The sequence below is a fragment of the Vespula pensylvanica genome, chromosome 11, assembly GCF_014466175.1.
Source record: "Vespula pensylvanica isolate Volc-1 chromosome 11, ASM1446617v1, whole genome shotgun sequence".
NCBI classification, from domain to species: domain Eukaryota; kingdom Metazoa; phylum Arthropoda; class Insecta; order Hymenoptera; family Vespidae; genus Vespula; species Vespula pensylvanica.
In genome coordinates, this window is record NC_057695.1 from 4826306 (window position 1) to 4846989 (window position 20684).

General features: G+C 30.1%; 1 protein-coding gene across 1 annotated transcript; it reads right to left on the minus strand.

Moving 5' to 3' along the window:
* Positions 1-2216: 2216 nt before the first annotated feature.
* LOC122633105 (uncharacterized protein MAL13P1.304-like) lies at positions 2217-20674 on the minus strand. The gene is made up of 23 exons (XM_043820647.1): positions 20084-20674; positions 19688-19932; positions 19466-19607; positions 19160-19300; positions 18649-18780; positions 16197-18166; positions 14522-16133; positions 13969-14320; positions 13547-13737; positions 13294-13459; positions 12468-12845; positions 11949-12185; positions 10669-11494; positions 10461-10583; positions 9901-10076; positions 9621-9793; positions 7196-7386; positions 5851-6101; positions 4788-5054; positions 3999-4188; positions 3525-3645; positions 3300-3458; positions 2217-3014 (listed from the first exon to the last, which is right to left on the minus strand). The coding sequence occupies exons 1-23, from the start codon at positions 20135-20137 to the stop codon at positions 2967-2969; spliced, it is 8145 nt and encodes a 2714-aa protein (XP_043676582.1). The 5' UTR covers positions 20138-20674; the 3' UTR covers positions 2217-2966.
* Between the last annotated feature and the right edge of the window lie 10 nt (positions 20675-20684).

Consider the following 20684-nt stretch of genomic DNA (forward strand, 5'->3'; position numbering starts at 1 on the left):
GAAAAAGGAAGAAAAAATAAACGCTCTCGTTATGACAGGCTTTCAGTTTTTCTCTACGTGCCTTCTAGCTCCCTGACATTTCCATCGTGCGAGAAACGAAACGTTTCTATGTTGGCCAGAGAAGAAAATTCTTTTCCAATGTATATATGTATCCGGATTATATATATATATGTGTGTATATGTGGGTGTATGATTAGTGTGAGTGTGTGTACATGTGTTTGTATGATTTCCTTCTCTTTCTATCTTTCCCTGGTGGTCAGTCGAGTATAAGGGTCGATCCCGAAGCAACCCTAAAGCTACCAAATCACAATGTCGAAGAGAAAGAAAAGAGTCTCCTTTCTCTGAGAACGTCACAGAGAAAGACACAAAGAAAAAGAGAAAAAGAAAAAAAGAATGAGAGGGACATGTAAATGGTGCGAGTCTCACAGGTTGTTCATCATTATGTATATATATATCTTCTATTTCGTAATGTCCAATAAAATTCAATCGTTCTTTTCTATCTCTATATCTTTATCTATATCTTCTTCTCTCTATTTCTTCTTCTACTTCTTCTTTTTTCTTTTATCTTTAAACTAATTACAAAGACGTAGCTGCGAATTCATTCTTCGCTATCTATCATTGCATTATTTTATTATCGCGTTATTTCTTAAATTTTGTTTCAACTTTTTTAAAGATCCAACTACTGTGATTTATTATTTAATTATTAATGTTTGAGAGAAATGGAGAGAAAGGTAGAAAGAGAGACAGAGAAAGACAGAGAAAGAGAGAGAGAGAGAGAGAGAAATATTAGTGTTAGTTATAACTATATTTATGTTACGCGGTTAAGACACTGTAAAGTAGTTTTATACTAACTTTAATTAAGTTATATCATACTGAAATGTAGTTATATACATTACCTTTAACTAACATAAGTTATAACTACATTATAGTGGTATAACTGTATTATATAGACTGACCATGTGAAATATATTATTTAATTATATTATATTATATAAATACTATATATGATATAAATTATATAATACATATATATGTATATATAATCAAATAAAAATCAAATTCATACAATTACAATTCATGTCTTCTCTAAGAAATATGAATCATTAAATTTTCTTTAACGTCACACGAAACAATTTATTATTATTCTTATTAGATCTTTCATCCGTCTATATAAAAAATATAACAAAATAAAAAATTAAAAAATTGTAAACGCGCGTGCGTCCGCCTATGTATCTATGTGTATCTTCTCTTTGATCCTAATTAATTGTACTTGAATCTCCGTTGAGAGATCTCTAAAGCTATGCACCACGGTCTTCTTACACTTCTTACAGGTGAACACGACACTCGAGAAATACTCGCTCGCCGCATGAATATTTACGTGAGTCGTGCATAAATAGCCGTGGAAAAAAAATGGGTTAAACGGGACACACCAGCCCCCTTCGTCCAGGAAGAGAAGAGAGAGGATGAGAAAAGAGAGAGAGAGAGAAAGACAGATACAGAAACAGAGATAGGGACAGAAACAGAGACAGAGACAGACAGAAACAGGGAGGGAGGGAGAGAGGGAGAGAGAAAGAGAGAGAGAGAGAGAAAACGTGGACGATGCTCTACGAAACCGGCCACAAATTTTCTGCGTCTCTTACGGCACATCCGCATTGCGCATAACTATCTCTCTCTCTCTCTCTTTCTTTTTCTCTTTATCTTTCTCTCTCTTTCCTTCATTCTTTCTTTCTTTCTTTCTTTCGTCGTGTGTATATATATATATATAATATGTACGTATATATGTACAACCAGATTGCACTTTTTTTTGATAACGTTCATAATTTACAAATGTCACTTGCAGAATACGAACGAGATCTTCTCGATATGTGACTGTACTTTTAACTGTGAAACTGAAAATTTATTACTTTGTATTGTATTTTCTTTTAAACTTTTGAGTGATATGAATTTTATGTAAAGTAAATTTGGATATATACGCTTGATAAATAACTAATTTTTCTTGTTATAATAATAAAAGTTATTATTGTTGAAAAACTAGATTCGAAAGGGCTAATACATGTATGTATACAGTATATACGATATAGTACATATGATATACATCTGTGTTATTCTCCTTCTTTCATCTTTATCTATTGTCTATATAATATAGCGCATATAGTATATATACTACTATCCTACACATATACTAGCCCCATATATATATATATATATATATATATATATATATGAATCATATTTTAATGATCTACAATTTCATCTATTTCTGTTCACTAAAATCCTAAAAATCTAATTACATACATTATCTTTCTACGTACTTTTAAATCATCCCAATTTCATTTATCAGATAAGATCGATTTAACAAGTACAATATGTATATGCATTATATTAAAAATCATTTTATAATAATAACGTATACAAATAAATTTGTAAAACATTTAAATATTCCGAATGTAAATACAGAATGAATTACCGACTATCCGGACAAACAAAATTCGGTTTAACTCCAGTTACGAGAAGATTTCGTCGTGCATTTTCTTCGTTCGTTACTAAGAGAGGCAGAAACTTTGTAGTTCTCTCTGAGCTCGTTTCGAAAATTCAGAAGGAAAACGCTACCTCCGAGAGATATGCAACTTTTTCTAACGAGTATCGAAGCAAAGTTTCGATGTTAAACTTTATAAGTGTTTTATGCTTTGCTTATAGTCTATATACATTTCTTTAATAAAGATGAAATCTTCTAAGATGAGAGTGAACGGTGAGGGGAGGGGATGGGGGAACAGGTGGGTTGAAGAAAAGGTAGCGGTGGGAGGGGAGGGGATGTGGCAGGAATGGAGATGGGAAGAAGATCTTCATCGATCAAGAATTCTCTCTCCTTTTCTGGTCGATCAATCATCGTTAATAGTAATTCATTTGGTTGTATCAAATCGCTATAGTGATCACGATAATGATTCATCGATCGATTGGTATAGATCTTAATCATTTCTATTTCTATCCCTTCCTTCCATGCAGCAACGATATCTCTGATTAAAAAAGAAAAGATGTGGATAATAATTTTTAGATGATAGCAATCGAATTTTATTATACCTATGTATTTATATAGGATGTGTTATTGATTATGAGTATCGTAATATATTATATTTTACTTTTTAAAGTTAGTCTTATATGTGTGTAATTATAATTGTCTATATATTGTGATATATACTTATATTATTATAATTACATACTCTATACTATATATATATATATATATATATATATATATATATATATTGGAAATAAAATTGGTGAAATAATGTAAGACATACTTTGTATCTATTATATTCTTGTAAAGATTCTTGAGATTTCTTTAGCTCGTTCATGACGTAATTCGTATCATCCGCTTCCATTTTAGAATTTTTGCTGTCGCCGTACGTGCACACAGTTACTAGGTTCTCGTACTCATCTTTGTCGCTTGTCAGGCATGTCTAAACATTAACGACGTGTCATTAAGGTATTTTTCTTTGTATTAAAAAAAAAGAAGGATACTTTACTTTCGATTCATCCGAACTATAACTTCCACTTTCCTTACTAATGAATTTTTGTATATGATGCCAACTAACTGCAACTGGATAAACTAAGAAGAATATAACATTTAAGAGAAACTCTGTTTTTCTGAAAAAAAAGGAAAAAAGAATAATAAATTATTACTACGAGAAAAATAGAATGTTCATTGCGTACGTACAGAAGGATGAATGGTTTTTAATTTTACCGATTGATAAATCGTTTAAAATGTTTCGAATAAAATAATTTTTATTTCATACGATACTTCTATAAAAACATTTTTAAATTACTGCGATTAAGTAAGGTAAAAAAAAATAAAATAAAGAGATTAAATAATTATTTTTAAAAAGAACAAATTTCTATTTTCGTTTGTAATATTTTTGTATGTCAACTCGTAAAATTAAAAGCAGACATCCGATATATATTTTAAGTTTATTATATGATTGAAATATGTAGTGATAAACCTGCTACAAATTCTGATCGATCTATTTCCTGTATCTGGATGAACTGGAAAACCTGACTCATCGGTAACGATACATCTGCATTTTAAATCATCTTCGAAATACTCGCTCATTTTGGTAGTTCTAAGCAAAGTATCCAATCCCCATCGACTAACCTCAGGAATGTAGATTCCTATGATCCACTTGGATACACCTATAACATTCCTTTACTCATATTAAATTTCATGTTAAATAATTACTTTTTTATTCTAACAAAAGCAGATATATTTTTAAATTGAATAGAATAGTTATAATTTTCTTCTTCATGTTTTAAATCATTGCGATCATTTATAACAATTCTATTTAATTGTGATATCGTTGCACAAAAATAAAATAATGAATATAAATATAAAAAAAAAAATACAATAAAAATTGTATATATAAATAAACAAAAATGATATTACAAAAAATGTAAATATACATTATAAAAAATACTATTGACTTGTAGATAACAAATTTCTCTTTTGTACAAAAAAAAAAGAAAAAAAATTAATAAAAATACTTTTCTCTCGTATAATCAAACTTTGAATTATCGAAACTTATTAACAGCTATCTAACATTTATATTTCACTTTGCAATAATAAAAATATTATAAAAATAAAATGCGACATTAAGACAAAAAAAAAAAGAAAAATCTCTATTGTAAGTGAAAACAAAATGTTAAAAGAAATCCAAGAATTTTATACGTCCTTACAAGATTTTCATTTCGTTTCGTTCGATTTGACGATTTCCCTTTTAAATTCAATTTCTCACCCATGAAAAGAAAAAGTGCCAGTATAGAGAGAAGTAAGAATATAATGTCGAAGAAACTTCCATCGAAGGAAGAAGATCTCATTGGGACGTTCGGTACAGGAGACTGAAATCCAGCTGCGTGATAATGCATCGTTGACATCGGTCGACAGCCATCGGCTACAGCAACGCAAGCGCAGAGACAGTGCCAAACGCAGAAGCAACGATCCATTCTTCGTACTTTCATTCTTCTCGTAGCCACAGTTTTCCCAAGACGATCTAACAGCTCCACTGAAAGAGAACATCTATGCTTATCTCTTACTATACTATACTCTATTGTATACCTTTCACGTACATGTATTTGTATACGTGTATATATGTATCAAATAGAAAAAGAGAGAAAGAAATAATGCATCAAAGAAAGATACGTAAGCAAAATAAATCTGCATTAAGAATATTTATGCACATGTACGAATGTACGTGTATTTTGATAAGAAGAAAAAAAAAAAGAAAAGAAAAGAAACAAAAAAGAAAAAAGATGAAAGAAAAGAATAGATAGGAAAAATACGAAATATAATAACAAGTTTGAAAAATTGTAATAATTATTGTGGATAATTTTCATTTTGCATATGTTCCTATATATTTATAGTAAATAATATCCCTATTATTATTGTGCATATTTTTTATATTGCATATGTTTTTTATACTTGTAGTAAATATCTATGTCACTACTATTATTGTGCATGTTTTTCATAATTGCAATAAATGTTTTTTATAATTAAATAAATATCTCCTGTACGAAATATGTATAAAAATATCAATAATATTGTACGCATCTTTCACATTGCACATGTTTTGCATAATTATAATGAAGTCATTATATTGATAATAATCGTTTAGAAAAATTAAGATTAATAGATAATGATAATCAATTATTATTACAAATTTAGTATTAAAAATATAATATTAGATAATTTATAGAATTGTAAAAACAAAATGTGTATGAGAATTTATTACAACATAAATGAAAGAATATTAATAACATTTCCATCTAATTCTTTTTCTTTTCTTTTTTCTTTTTTATTACCGGTACATTCGAATTCATTGAAAGGAAGTTCGCCGTAGAGATCAAAGACTATTCTTCTATTTTGTCGTGGTAAAATTATCTGCACAAGGCCTTTCACGTTCGACCAAGATGCCGGAAGTCCTTGAGGACAGTTAACGATTCTAGGACGATAAATCGATGGTGTTGATCCCACGTTCCGTATCACGATCATTACGATCGTGTGTATTAAAGATGTACTGTCCACGTATATATGAGTTATACGTCCAAACGGCCTAGAAAAATAAAAACATATCATTTATTTACGTTTCTCTGGTACTATAAACATTTAGCTAATAATAACATGTGGAAGAAACAAACTGTATTATTTCATATCAAAAATATATAAAGTAAATAAATCGTTTAAGAGAAAAATATATCTTTCAGTCATCTATTAAATTATTTCTGACGTAATTGAAAAATGTAATTGATAAAATGTCAATTATAAAATGTCAATTGTTTTATAACATTGTCAAAGCTCTTTCAATTTATCATATTGCCTGAAGTACGTTCATTTGTTGATTGGATTATTAAATTGGTTATTTAATATTAGTATTTTTATTAAAAAAAGGATTGATCTTTTTTATATTGTGTGAAAGATACATACGTACAATCTGAGTTAATCCTAAAACGCATTTATATTATTTTATTGTATATATTATATAATAAATGTATAACCAAAACATACATTTATTATGTTGAGTGTATTTATAATAAATGATATCTTGACATATACATTAAAATAATATAATTATTATAAAATAATAAATCTATCCATTTTAAGATAACACATTATTTTTCTAAATCGTTACCAATTACTAACAATACTATTAATCTAACTTTAATTCACAAAATATTTATCAGATTGTAACTTAGGATCTCAAGAAAAAAAAACTTGCTATTGCTTCTTGAAATTCCTTTACGACAAAATTAAAGTCGCATTTTCAATCATTTACAAGAAACGACGAAGGACATACATATATAGAAAAAAATTTCAAAGGCCAATCTAATTTGAATCCAGAGACAAGTATTGATAAAATCATTTTAAAATTCTCAATGAAAATCATTCATGGGAATAGTAAACGACGATTTCTCGTTGAATCGACTGAAACCATAGAAGAATTTGGAACTACTAGAGTGCTCTTGAAGCTCTCGCACATTTTCCGAAGGATTCTTCGAAGGTTTGAAAAATAGACACGAAGAGGCCACAGGGTGCAACACATATGCACACACACGTGCACACACACATACGAACACATATATATAAAGAAACGTTTCACGTGTATGATCCGTGAAACGATCGTGCACAGGTCGATCCTCTCGAACTCACCCTGCACTGGCGACGCTATTGTAGTCGTTCCTGACTTCAATGTCGATCGCAGACACGTGCGGGGAATGGTACTCCAGAGCAAGGAACTCGCCGCTTCCGCTTCCGCTCACGTTGTACTTGATGGCCTCTCTCGGCACAGACGCGAAATTGCTCAAGAAGTAACAACCAGCTCGCCCAGCTTCCCGTGCTTCCTGTCGACACACATATGATGTTAAGAGATCGAACGTATAAACCTTCTTCTCTCTCTCTCTCTCTCTCTCTCTCTCTCTCTTCTTTTTCTCTTTATCTCTATCTCTATCTTTATTTCTCTTTTCTCATTTTCATTCGAAAAGTTAAGACCTTGCAGCACCGTTGTAATTTTATGTTAGAAGAGTTACAAGTAGAGTTTGTCTATATGTTTTTCTACTCCCTCTCTACAAAGTTTAACAATAAGAGTAAAAGTTTTTCTTCGAGAGAGAAAGATAGGGGAAGAGGAAAAAAGAAGTAGGAAGAGAGAGAGAGAGAGAGAGAGAGAGAGAGAGAGAGGAATCAAGTACTGATTTGATGAAATGAGTAACGATTGAAATGAGGAATTGTAAAAGAAATCACTGTACTTTCAAAATCTACTAGTAAGGTAGGATTTAATAATTTAGCATAGGATGGATAAAAAAAGAGAGAAAGAGAGAATACAATAAAATAAAAAAGAGTAATATAAAATTAAAAGATTAATTTTTATAAAGAAACTTAATGTTAATAAGTATAATGTACAAACGATATGTAAATGATATATTATTATAATTATATGTATCTTAATATGGATATAGAATAGAAATCATTTTTCAAGTACACTTATTCTTATAAATGACACATTTTTTGTTAAATAACTTATATCGTATGACTCTCAGAAATAAATCACATTGTTGTTAAAATCTGCTAAACAAAGTTGTGTAAGTTTAGATAATGATAGTTAAATAATTTAATGTAGAATGTAAAAGAGAAATAGATATGTACATAGTACGCAATAAAATACAAAAAGAAATTTAATATAAAATTAAAATATAAATTGAATACTTATGAGAAAAAAATGTAATATTAACAGGTATAATATAAACAATATATGAATGTTACATTAATGCTTTACCTCATTTAAATAACAAAATGACAAGTTATAATTATGATCTGAAAACAAATTTAAATTATTCCTATCGATTATGACTGCATAAATGATACATTAATTCGAGCATTCAGCTGCTTGGTAAAATGTCAAATTATAATTATTATGTAAATTATTCTTATATTCATTATGATTAATGTAACATGCATATATTTATCTTTCATTTTTAATACCTCTCATAAAAATAAAAATATTCTCTTTTTCATTTATAAATTAAAGATCAAAAGGATTACATAATGTCGTATAAATATGAAAAAGACGATATATGTAAATAAAAGAAAAAAAAAATGTTTGCGTTATGCGTGTGTGCATTTAAAAAATAAAAAACATTTGTTAATAAAAAACATTTATCTGTCGATAAACGTATCGATCGTTTTTACAAGGATAAAGTAATCCAAGGTAGAATTGGATTCGATCGGCATTTATCGATTCGAACCTCGACCGAATTCTTACTTTCGGGCTCGCTTCCGTTCGACGCTCAGGGAATATAAATTATTATGGCGAGGAAAGCTTACGCGTTTACTAGATTGCATACCACGTCGTTATTATCCAACGAGTGTGAATGCGTACCTCTATATGTATAATTACATGTGCGTAGGTATATCCATATAAGTAGTACATAGTTATGTGGATAAGAATAATTATATTATAGATACTTGCGTATTCATTTGCACACGATCGTTCCAAATTTAGCCGTTTGATATTCAAATGGTCAAGCCATTGGTATGCTTAAATCGAATGGAATATTACTCAACGTTTTACGTTTGATCAATATACTCGTCAAAGGACTAGTTAATGAAAAATTTTAATATGCTCGATGATATTTTGATAAAGTCGAATGATGCAATAATTTTGGAAGAATTTTACATCATATACGATCTATGTAAGTTATTTAACAAAAATAGTGATATCTATGAGAATAACTATATATGTATAATATTTGAAAGATCATCTATATATATGATATGTCAAGTTAATTCATATAATAAACGTAGAATATTAATATAGTGACATTAATATAGTTAAAATATCCACTCTGATTTAGCTATACTAATATTCTGTATATAAAGAAAAAAATGTTATATATAAAAGAAATATTATTATTATAGAATAATTATTATAAAATATTGTAAATATAATTATTACATAATTTTTATTATTATTTATATTGTTCTAATAATAGTTTCATATAAATATTATTTCATAAATAAAATTAATACAAAGTAAAAACAGCGTAGATCTAATTTCAGGATCGTTCAGATTGATACGTACCCTGTCATGTTTCCAATAAGATAAAGGTTGATTTTTCAAACAGGTTCCTTCAAGACGTCCACAACGATCCGGTTGTTCAACGAATGCTTTAAATCCCACGCCAACTTTGTCGCATTCGTTTCCATCCTTGCTGATTTCGCTAGCTCTTACAATCAGATATTCTTCAAATGCATCTAAAATTCAATAAAATATTGATCTTATCGATTTGATCATAATTTCGTGGAAGAAACCTCGTGATTTATTGATTGAAAGTTCATAGAAAACTTGCATACTCATGAACCTTTAGATTGGCTGATTTTGAAATCTTTTCCAGTAGAAACAGAAGATGGTATCAGCAATCGATCCTTTCTAACGTCCAAAGTAGCAGGAAACTGTTTCGATACTTTTTTTGTAGCACGATAAGTAAACGCAAGAGTATCGTCATTGCTTCTGTAACGTCTTGCAAAATTATCTAATCTGAAAATTTGTTATATGTTATCACTAAATCATTTAAAAATTTTAATAAATAGAAAATATTATAAGTAGAAATATATATATATGTGTATGTGTGTGTGTATTAGTAATCAATCTGTGATAAATAAATTAATATTATTAAATTATGTATAAAAATATATTTTTAACAAAATTCTAATTATCATATACCAATATATACATTTGTAACTATTGAAATATATAGCGATAAAAAATTTCAATTATTATTATATACAATTATATTCAGATAAAAATTATTACAAGATATTATTACATAAAATGATTATATCGTATTGGCATTATTGCGTAGAATTGTGATGAAAAAAAATTGTCTCCAATTAAATATAAAAAAATCATTCGAAATCTCACCTAATCATGGAACGAGTTAAATCTTCCCATCGAGTAGTACCATCAGGTAAACTTCGTTTTTCATATAATTGAAGAGACACTGCTTGGTCTAATATCGGTTCATCCAAGCGATAAACAGAATACCTGGGAATATCTGATCGATAAGAAGCATTCGACGGGAGCTGTGAAAGGAGCTTATCCGAAGTACATATCTCCAGACTGAACTTACCACAGATCACTGAAGCGAAGGCAGTGGGCAGATTCAGAGTATTTCGATTCGTCAACGTCCAACGACTGATCGCGATTCGAACAATCCTGTCCACCACGGACTTGTTTACCATCTGTTTTAGATTGCCTCTGTCTTACCAAAGTCGATTTCGATTCTTTATTCGTTTCTCCTTTCGTTTTCAAGGCCTTTGATTCATCCATTTCCATATTTTCTTGAATACTCAACAAATTCCTCTTTGCCAATCTCAAAACCTTAGATTCATTTATCATCATTCTTTTTTTTCTTTTCGAAATACTCGACAAATTCTTTTTTGCCACTCCCAAAATCTTAGACTCATCTATTCCCATTTTTATTTTTATTTTTGGAATGGTCAACAAATTTCTTTTTACCAATTTCAAGGCCTCAGACTGATCGATTCCCTTATTTCTTTTTATGTTTGAAATACTCAATAAATTTCTTTTTATCAATTTCCATTTAGTTTTCACCTCCGGTATGTCAAACATATTTTCCTGACTCTTCGCTTTCTTTCTCTTCTTTTTCTTCTTCTTTTTCTTCCTTCGTATACCAGTAAGTTTCTTTATGTCTTCGTTGTCATCCATCTTCTTTTTCATACGTTTTCCTACCTTTCGTTTATGGAGATCTAGAAAACTATTTTTGTCGGTACATTTGAGGTGACTAGCCTCTGTTCCTATTCCATTTTCCGAATTTAACGATTCTTTTTCCATCGATGTGTTCGGTTTTATTACATTTCTAAGAGATTCCGAATTATTTGAATCTCGAGTATCGTGCTTTTTCTTCTTCGATACTGATTTAGAGTCTTTGGATCCTGAAAAAAAGAAATGAAAAAAGAAAATGAATTTATTAATTATATTTGTCTTTTTATAAATTTTCTTTATAAAAAATATTCAACATTATTTGATCCAAGTATAGAAAGTCTTTTTAAATTTGTTAAAAAATTTCACGTTTATAATTTTTGAATGATTAATACTTCAAAACAGTGTCTTGTTATATCGTCATGAACAATTTTAGATATTAGGATAAAGAAAGAGTTTTTTAATTATAAATTTGACAAGGATTTGTTATCGTTATTATTTGTAAAATATACAGGATGTCATAGAAGATCATTTTAATCATTTTGTTTGAATAAACTTTATGTTTATAATTTTAAACGATTAATGTTTGTAAGCATATGCTGTTATTATGAGGAATTTAATAAAATTTTAGATAATACACCCGGTATACTTTTTATTATCCATAAATCGTTCCAACAATATTGTTACCATGGCTTTTAAACAGGGATTCTAAGTTAGCTTTGTTATTGGACTTGACACGACTCTTTTTCTTTTTCATTTCCCTTTTCACGATTGTCGGAGTTTCTATCGACATTTTTGATCGTAATGCTTGTCTAGGAAACTTCGCATTGCTTGAATTTTGACTATTGATCTTTCTCTTCTTTTTTTTATCTCTTTCTCTTTGTCTCTTATTTATTGAAAATACAGAACCGGTATCATTGGGTACTGAAAATATTTAAAAAAGGAACCTATCAATTATCTTTAATTTTTTATAAACTTATATTAAATATTCCAATTATTTTTTATAAAATATATAAGGTGTCTCATCTTGAATCGATCCAGATCTAAAAGCACGTTCTAAATTTTTTAACAAACTTCATATTTATAATTTTAAATGATTTTTGAAATCGTTTGTCATAAACAATTTCGAATAATGATATATTACACACCAAATATATTTTATTATAATATATATAAGCCAATTTTGTATATAACAATATATATTACCATATCTTTTCAATAGCAATTCAGAAAAATGTTGTGGCTGGTTCTGGTGAGGGTAAAATAGAAAAGATTTGTCGTTATTCTCGTGACCTCTTAAAAGCGATCGTTTAACAGAACTTTTAGATGATTCATAGTTCCGTTGCTGTTGTTCCTTCATATTCGAGTTGAAGGAAGTTTTATAATACGGTCCTTTAGAATTCGCCTTTATCGAAGAGAGTAATTTCGAGGTGGAATCCTGAAGAGTATCCCTCCTTGTTTTCTTTTCTTTTATAGCAGATCTCGATTCGACGAGTGGAGAAGTTGAGTTTCCAAGAGTGCCATTCGCCGATGATAACAAAGCCGGTATTATTGATTTCCGTGTATCTGGACCAAGAGTGACGTCTTCATCGAGACGATTTTTTTTCATTCTCTTCCTTTCTCAATTCCGATATTTTCTTATACATGATTTTAGAGAGTTCCTTAATTTCCTTTTTTTCCTTTTTCATTTTCTTTTTAAATTCATTAACATTCTTTTTTATATTTTTTGATCGACAAACTTAACAATTAATAACTTTTTAATGAACTTTTGAATTTAAACTTTTAAACAGATATCTACTTTATCAAAGAAATTTAAAAAAAAATATATATATGTGTGTGTGTATATACATATTGAATTTATTTAATTATGTAAAAGTCTCGTTAATTATATATACTTATTTTGTCGTTTTCATCAATAAGGAACTCTCCATAATAGTATCTACAAAAATTGCTTAATAATCATGATGTTAAGTAAAAAAAAAGAAGAAAAAAATAAAAAGAAATGTAAAAATTTTTCATTCCGAGTTATTACCTTTTTCCTCGTCGACATCGTCGCATTTAGTTTTAAAATCTGTTAAATTCGATCCATAGGATGTATCTTCTGGGCGGATGAGATGTTTGAAACGCATCTGGGAGTTGTTGATCTCATTTTTCAATTTTGATGAGGCCATATCACTCGACCGAAGTAATGCTTCCAACTTTTCAATAAAATTCGAAATTGCCAATGCATTTTTTTCACGTATTTTCAGAATTTCTTTTTTCGACATACGCGATGTTTCATTTACCTTCGTAATGTTCGTTGTAGTAGTTGAATGAACTTCGTTAACAGTTACTGGAACATTCGTAGAAGTAGTCTCATTAACTTTCATTTCTTTAAGAGTAACTTTCGTTCGGAAACAAGTATCCTCAACGATGGCCGCCGGCGTCGTTGTCGGTGGTGATGGTGGTGGTGGTGGTGGTGGTGGTGGTACAGCTACTGTTGTCATTGTTGTTGTTGTTGTTGTTGTTGTTGTTGTTGTTGTCGTCGTCGTCGTCGTCGTCGTCGTCGTCGTCGTCGTCGTCGTTGTCGTCGTCTGATTTAAGGTCGATTTAGTAATTTGTTTGGGTAAGTTAGCAGGCAAATCCGTTATTAACACTTGAATTGGTGGTCCTTTAGACGAAGTTTCGGATTCAGTGATCTTGGAAATTTTTGTAGTCTCGAGCGAACATTCTTTTTCATCTTGCGGTTTTTCAGTGGATTCCGGCGTAGTAGTATCAATGACTAATGTAAATATTATTGAGGTTGTCAAATCAATATTAGCTGCAGTTTTACCCTCCTTACGAGTGGTATCCGATGGATTCAGATCAGAGATACTAAAGAATGGAATATACAAATTTGAATCGTAAGAATTACTACTTGAATTATTAGAGAAGTTATTTTTCAAGGGCGACGATAAACAAGGTTTCTCTGGTACTACTCTGAAAAACGTTATATTGCCGTTCGTTAATTTGTCGTCGTAAAATGAATCGTCATCTATTTGAGAACTATCTGCCTCCTTTTTCTCTCTAGCTAAATTGTTCTTCGAAAGTTCAGAATTATCATCCGAATAATCCGAATAATTATCGTTTTCTTCGTCGATCGACGATATTGGATTTTCATTGAAAATTGCATTTTTTGGATCGAATATAAAAAGTTTTTGATCGGGCTTTCCTTGATCGTTATGAAGTTTTTCAAGTTTGTAACTATCATCATAAAAATTATTCTTTGATGGAGAAAATACATCGTTATTATTTTGTTGGTTGTCGTTAACGATTAAATATTTATCGTTGTTCTTAGATATCACAGATTCAATACCGAACGGTGAATCGTTTCGATCATTAACATCGGTCAAACTAGATTGTTGTTCGTTGAAGTAACTGTCGTTGTTAATCGTATCCAGGTCTGATTCCACGTCGGGTACAGCAACGAATGCAATTGATATCGGACGACCATTAATACCACCTTCAACGTGAATATTACCATTAACAGAAATATCAATGTCCTCATTTTTTTGATCATTAACATCATAGTCTACTTGTCTTGGATTGATCGGATCATTATCTAAAGATTCTATAGATTGTCTCGACTGTTTTGATCGAAATTGATTGTTGTATTTCAAATCATTTTCTGGTTGATATATTTGACCAGTATTGTCCAATGGAGATATCTGATCGTTTAGATTTGGATTCAAGTTGAATCCGTCGTTTACGTCTTCCAAATTAAAATCATAATTCGTTCGTATTTTTCTAACGTCGTTCGATCTTCCAGAATCAAAGTTAAAATTGTAATCACGTTTTGAATAAATCGGATCGTCGCTGACATCTTTCTTAACAATTTTTAATTCGTCGTTGAATGTTTTATGTTTATTCAGTTTAGAACGTAAATTACTACGATTAGCGATCAACTTAGCCATGTGTTTAATATATTTGTCAGCATTCAAAACACTCGTATCGCCGTTCATATTTTCGTGTAATTTATCGTTCATAGAAATCTTATGCTTGGAAGTAACACTATCCAGATCGAACATTTCGTTCAAAGGATTATTATGATCTTCTTCATTGGCTGGATTGGTCTGTTGATAATTATAATCTTCGTATTCAAAATTCTGGGGTTCGTCATATTCTAAGGAAGAATTAACGATAGGTGAATTATAATTATTATTATTCGAATCATCGATCGACAATAATCGTCTGATGGATCGTCCTCGATCGTGCGAATATTCCTCATTAACATCATCGCCATCATCCTCGTCGTCAAAATTATAATCGTAGAATATTATCTCGTTCGTACTTCTACGATCGTTCTTAACGTTTTTATTTAGTAGTTTATTGTTATCATATATTAAATTCTTTCGATTGAGACCACGAAGGATATTTTGTTCATTGGTAAAAATTTCACCGTTATCGCCGGTTTGATAAATTAACGCAGAGTTTCTGTCACCTGACGAATTTATCTTCTTTAAAGCGATCTTAGCATCGTCTAGATCGAGATAAGAGACAACATTTCTTCTTGGATTACCAACGGTCGTACTATTTAAACGAGAACGACTTATAATCAGATCAGAGATTTGCCTCGCTTTCCAGGCACTCGGTTGAACGTTTGTACGATATCTGGATTCTTGAGCTCTCTCCATGGACTTCTCCACTCCATTTACCGGATTCAACGAGAAAGAGGATTTATTTGAACGTATTACTTTGTTTAAGGAAGGTCTATTGTCTTTAAAGTTCTGAACATTAGTATCTACAAAGTTTACCAACGGGATATTAACGATTACGATTTTTTTCATAACATCATTTTTACATTTCTTTTCGTTAATATCTTCGGTAACGTTCGATTTCGTCATTATATCGTTGCTATCATCATTATTTTCACCGATATCATTATCTTTAATTTCGTTTTTCAACGTTTCGATAGACATGTATTTTGATTCCTCCGAAAGCTCCTCTTTCAAGAGTTCCTTTATTTTATCAAATTTCTCTTCGATAATTTTATCGATGTGATTTCCATGTGCATTATTCTTCTTTAAAAATGGATTGTCCGTGGAATTGAAATCTATAGTAGAATTGATATATTTATCATTGACATCATTGAACGATTCGTCCAAAAATATTTGTATACTTCGTGTATTATTTTTATTTTCAGGCGGATTAGCAGGTATTTTTATCAAATTCTTTTCGTTCATTGTCCCGAAAGATTTCTTCGATGGAAAATTATTTCTCTTTCGACAAATTCCTTCTCGTTTTTCCTTTGATTTACTTCCCAAACTTTTCGTAGATCTTTCGTAACGCTTTGGAGATCTCTTATATCTGTCGATCAGTATCGTGATATTACTATGTTTCTGCGCGTATATAAATAATTTATTCCGATCTTCCGTTGTAATATTTCCTCTGCTGTTGGAACTATTATATTGTTTATGAACGATCGTTGGATTCTTGTCAAAGCTGTAACTTATCATATTAATGTTTTTATTCGGATTAATCGATATATCCTCGTCAGTTGTCAAGAGGCTCGTTAAAAGTGCAAACACGTAGTTTTCGTAAGAATTAAACGAAGAGTTTCTAGACTTGTTAATGGATGAGTTGGATGAAAGGACCGAGAAAACGTTATTAGTCTCTGATTTGTCCGATATCGACCTCTTCGTCGTCATCGTCCTCGTTGTCGTTTTCGTTGTCGTCGCTTCAGCGAAACTACTAATCGAAACATTCTCTGTAGTAAAGTACCCAGTGAATTTCATTTTCCTCGGAACTTCAATATCGCGCGATTGATCTTCATAAATCTTCTTGGAAGTTCGAAACGATCGTCTTGGAAACTGCTTCAATCTCGAAGAAGCAAGCAAACACGTAGACTTCCTGGAATTTGATTTCCCTTCATCTTCCATCTCCTTTTTTCTCATTTCATCGTCATTTTTTCTTAAATCGAAACAATCCTTCGTGCTTTTCCCATTCGTACTCTTATACATCGCATTCTCTATATTCGGATTATTTGAGAATCCATTCGTTTTCATTTCAATGTTATCGTCAACGAATTCATTTCTTTTCGAATTTTTATCTATATTTCGCGCCAACTCTACATTTCTCGTACTACGATTTTTCCTTTTATATTTTCTCATTTTCTTAAGAGCATCGTATGCCTTCTCCAATTCGGTCAGTTCGTCCACTAAATTTTTACGTTCGCGTTTGCTGATGTCGTCGATACGATTCTCATAATTTTTCGAATTTAAAACATCCGAGACAATTCGAGATTCGTCGACAAAGCTTTTCGAATTAATAGACGCTTTATTATCGCTGTCGTTTAAATTTCTTGACTCTCTTATTGCTTGATCTTTGATGCTGTCGATATACGGCTCGATTTTTCCTTTGGTTTGCATTTTTGGAGAAAATAAAATTGTTCTTATCAACGCCGATGTCGTGTCTTCGATATTCTCGTCTTTAATCAAGTCTGATTTTAATATCAATTTATTCTCCGACCTATTTCTGTCTTCGCTCTTTTCGTAGAGATCTATATTATCGACATTGATATCTGTATTATTTGCGACGATATTTGTTTTATCGACGTTGATATCTTTCTTACCGACGTTGAGTTCTTCATTATTGTTGTTGTTTCCTTCATTATCGACTTTCGATATATTATTACCGACATTATTCTGCTTCAATCTTCTACTACTGTATATCAAATGACCTTCCTTCATTCTTTCAGTTTTATCTGTTTGTGCAACAGCTGATAATTTGGAATCATTAAAAAACGTCGTCGACCTGTTGCTTGATCTGTTTGATCTCTTTTTGTCTTTCGTCTCTATCTTCGAAGAGAAATTTCCAGCTGATTCGTTCAATTTTCGCATTGTCTGACGCGATGCATTCACTTCGGAATGGCACGAACAACAGAACCCCTACAATCAGGAAGATAGTTTGAATGTTTTGAAATCTTAAGACGAATCAATTTGACAATGGAAATTTTATCATTTCGTGCTCAATATCTATTATTTTTTATTCCTTCTCAATAAAGATCATGTTTATGAAATTTTTTAGTAAATAAATGATAAAATCATTTAGATACGTTTTCCCTCTTTCGAGAATTTTTTTTTAACTTTCTAATGACAATAAAATGTTATAATTATAATAATAATAATTATTATTATTATTACATTGCAGAGAGTGTCTTTATATATTTTTATATTATTATATAAAACGTACGTATCTTTATATTATTACAATTAACTTTAATCTTAATACTTTGGACGCTAGAACTTTGGACACTAGAAATATGAGATATAATCTGGTATTTTACTATTTCTAAAGGTTTAACTGATAATACCGGTATTACAATTAATCATGAGATTTAATTACTTAAATCTGATTTATAGATTCTTACCTGACTAAAAGGAACAAGATTCCCATTTTCATATGTAAGACCACAAGTAGGATTTTCTATACCATCGTTACATCCCGTATAATTAACATGTTGATTGTTAATAATCTGCTCCTTTGCTTCGGCATTGACAATCTTTTATAGTAAAAAAAAAAAAGAGAAAGGGAGAGAGAGAGAGAGAGAGAGAGAGAAAGGAAATATAAACTCTGCCATTCGATTGTAAATTTAAAAATTACAAATTGTCCTTACGATTTGATCGTAAATCAAAAAATTATATATTATCATTACGATCTTATTTATAAATTGAAAAATCATAAATAATCTTTTTACTTTTCCTAACTTATCGACGAAATCGACTACGTTATCGACGAAATAATTTTTGTTAATTTATTAAGATCGAATAACTAATTGATTTAATTTAATTGAAGAAAATGTCTTTTAATTAACAAAAGCCGATTATTATTATTATTATTATTATTATTATTATTATTATTATTATTATTATTATCCTTACCCTTTCAAATTTCAAGCCGTACAACTGCAATACCGACTCCTGGCGAACTTTAATAACATAAGGATTCTGTAAGCGTGATTTCTGCATTGTAATCGGATCTAAAGCATGACTGACTACTATATATTCTTCTTCCGTTCTAGTCTGACATAATTAAAAGTTTTAATGTTTAAGATAGCCGAAATAACATTATCGAAATAATATTTTCTAATTCGTTTAAATCAATACCTTCACGTAAAAATTGTAAAAAGTTAGACAAAACAAAATCTATAAAAGATATATTCACCAATGATAAAAATAAACAAATACCTTTCCAACATTATTTAATTTTAACGTTATGATCAACTTTCGACGACAATTTTGAATTTGCTCACGATCTGAGGACGTCTCCAAATTTTCATAAAACGTTTCATTTTTATTAATATAATTCATTCCTGCACGTTCTTCGAGTCTAAATCGTAAATATAGAAAAAGAATAATCAAAAATTTAGTTTTATTTTACGAATTAAACGTTACTATATGATCTCTTACATTTCCTCAGATGGTTCAGAACAACGAACTAAAATCGCCCTGATCTCGATCGACGGTTCTCGATCAATCGGAAATCTTCGTTGATATTGATACGTTTGATCATAAAATTCACGTTTAGACGCTCGGAATTGACAATCAGGATTTTCGGATGGATGTAAATATGGAAATTGATGATCATCGATCGATGATCCATACGTACAAAATTGTAACAACGTAGTGTAAGGACTTACTAAATTAACAATCACCTGGATTATATTAAAATGATGAATTTAAAATGACGTTAATAAATATTTTAAATACATTGCATCTATATGTATGAAACGCAAAAGGGAATTTTTTTATTTCTTATATATATATATATATATATATCAATTAATATTAATTAATAAGTCTTACCTGTGTCATTATCCAGATAATCCTAAGCGAGCATTGAATTGGCCTAGGTGGCATTGTAAAATATCAGGTGGTACGTTTCGATCGATTATCGAACTCATTTCCAAAATGAAACGTTAACTCGACAATTTTGTCGAGATTTATTATTATCAACCAAGAAATTTTGAACATATGAGTGTTCCTTTAGAAAATTTTTTTAATTATAAGAGGTTAAGACGAATTATCCAAATCTATTTTTATACTTGTAGATGCTCACTATTGTTGTTAACAAAAATGTCGAGTATATATAAAAAAATGTTTTTTTCTTTTTTTTTTTTTAACGAAGAAAATTATTCCAAGATATGAATCTTGATTACCGTTCTTTTTTTTATTTTTCTTCAGAAAAAAACTCGCTTTCGTCTCGGACAGTTCGTCGTGATAGATATTCTTTTGGGAATCTCGTTCGATAATCGAACTTAATATCGTCATGAATTTTAATCGAATGTTTCTAATATGCGTACCCAGACGACGTATCGATCTCACTCACGATATTTTTCAAAACTAAAAAGTGCCAAATTTAAAATAATATGATTCGGATAATAATATATTATCTTTCGTACGTGTA

What these genes read in the sequence shown, in the direction of transcription:
- LOC122633105 (XM_043820647.1), bottom strand. Translation starts at nt 20,137, where the DNA reads ATGCCACCTAGGCCAATTCAATGCTCGCTTAGGATTATCTGGATAATG. An exon ending in CTACAACGAACATTACGAAG is followed by an intron (nt 13,460 to 13,546) that starts GTAAATGAAACA and finishes TTTATTGAAAAG; the next exon opens with TTGGAAGCATTACTTCGGTC. An exon ending in ATAGTTCGGATGAATCGAAA is followed by an intron (nt 3,459 to 3,524) that starts GTAAAGTATCCT and finishes GTTAATGTTTAG; the next exon opens with ACATGCCTGACAAGCGACAA.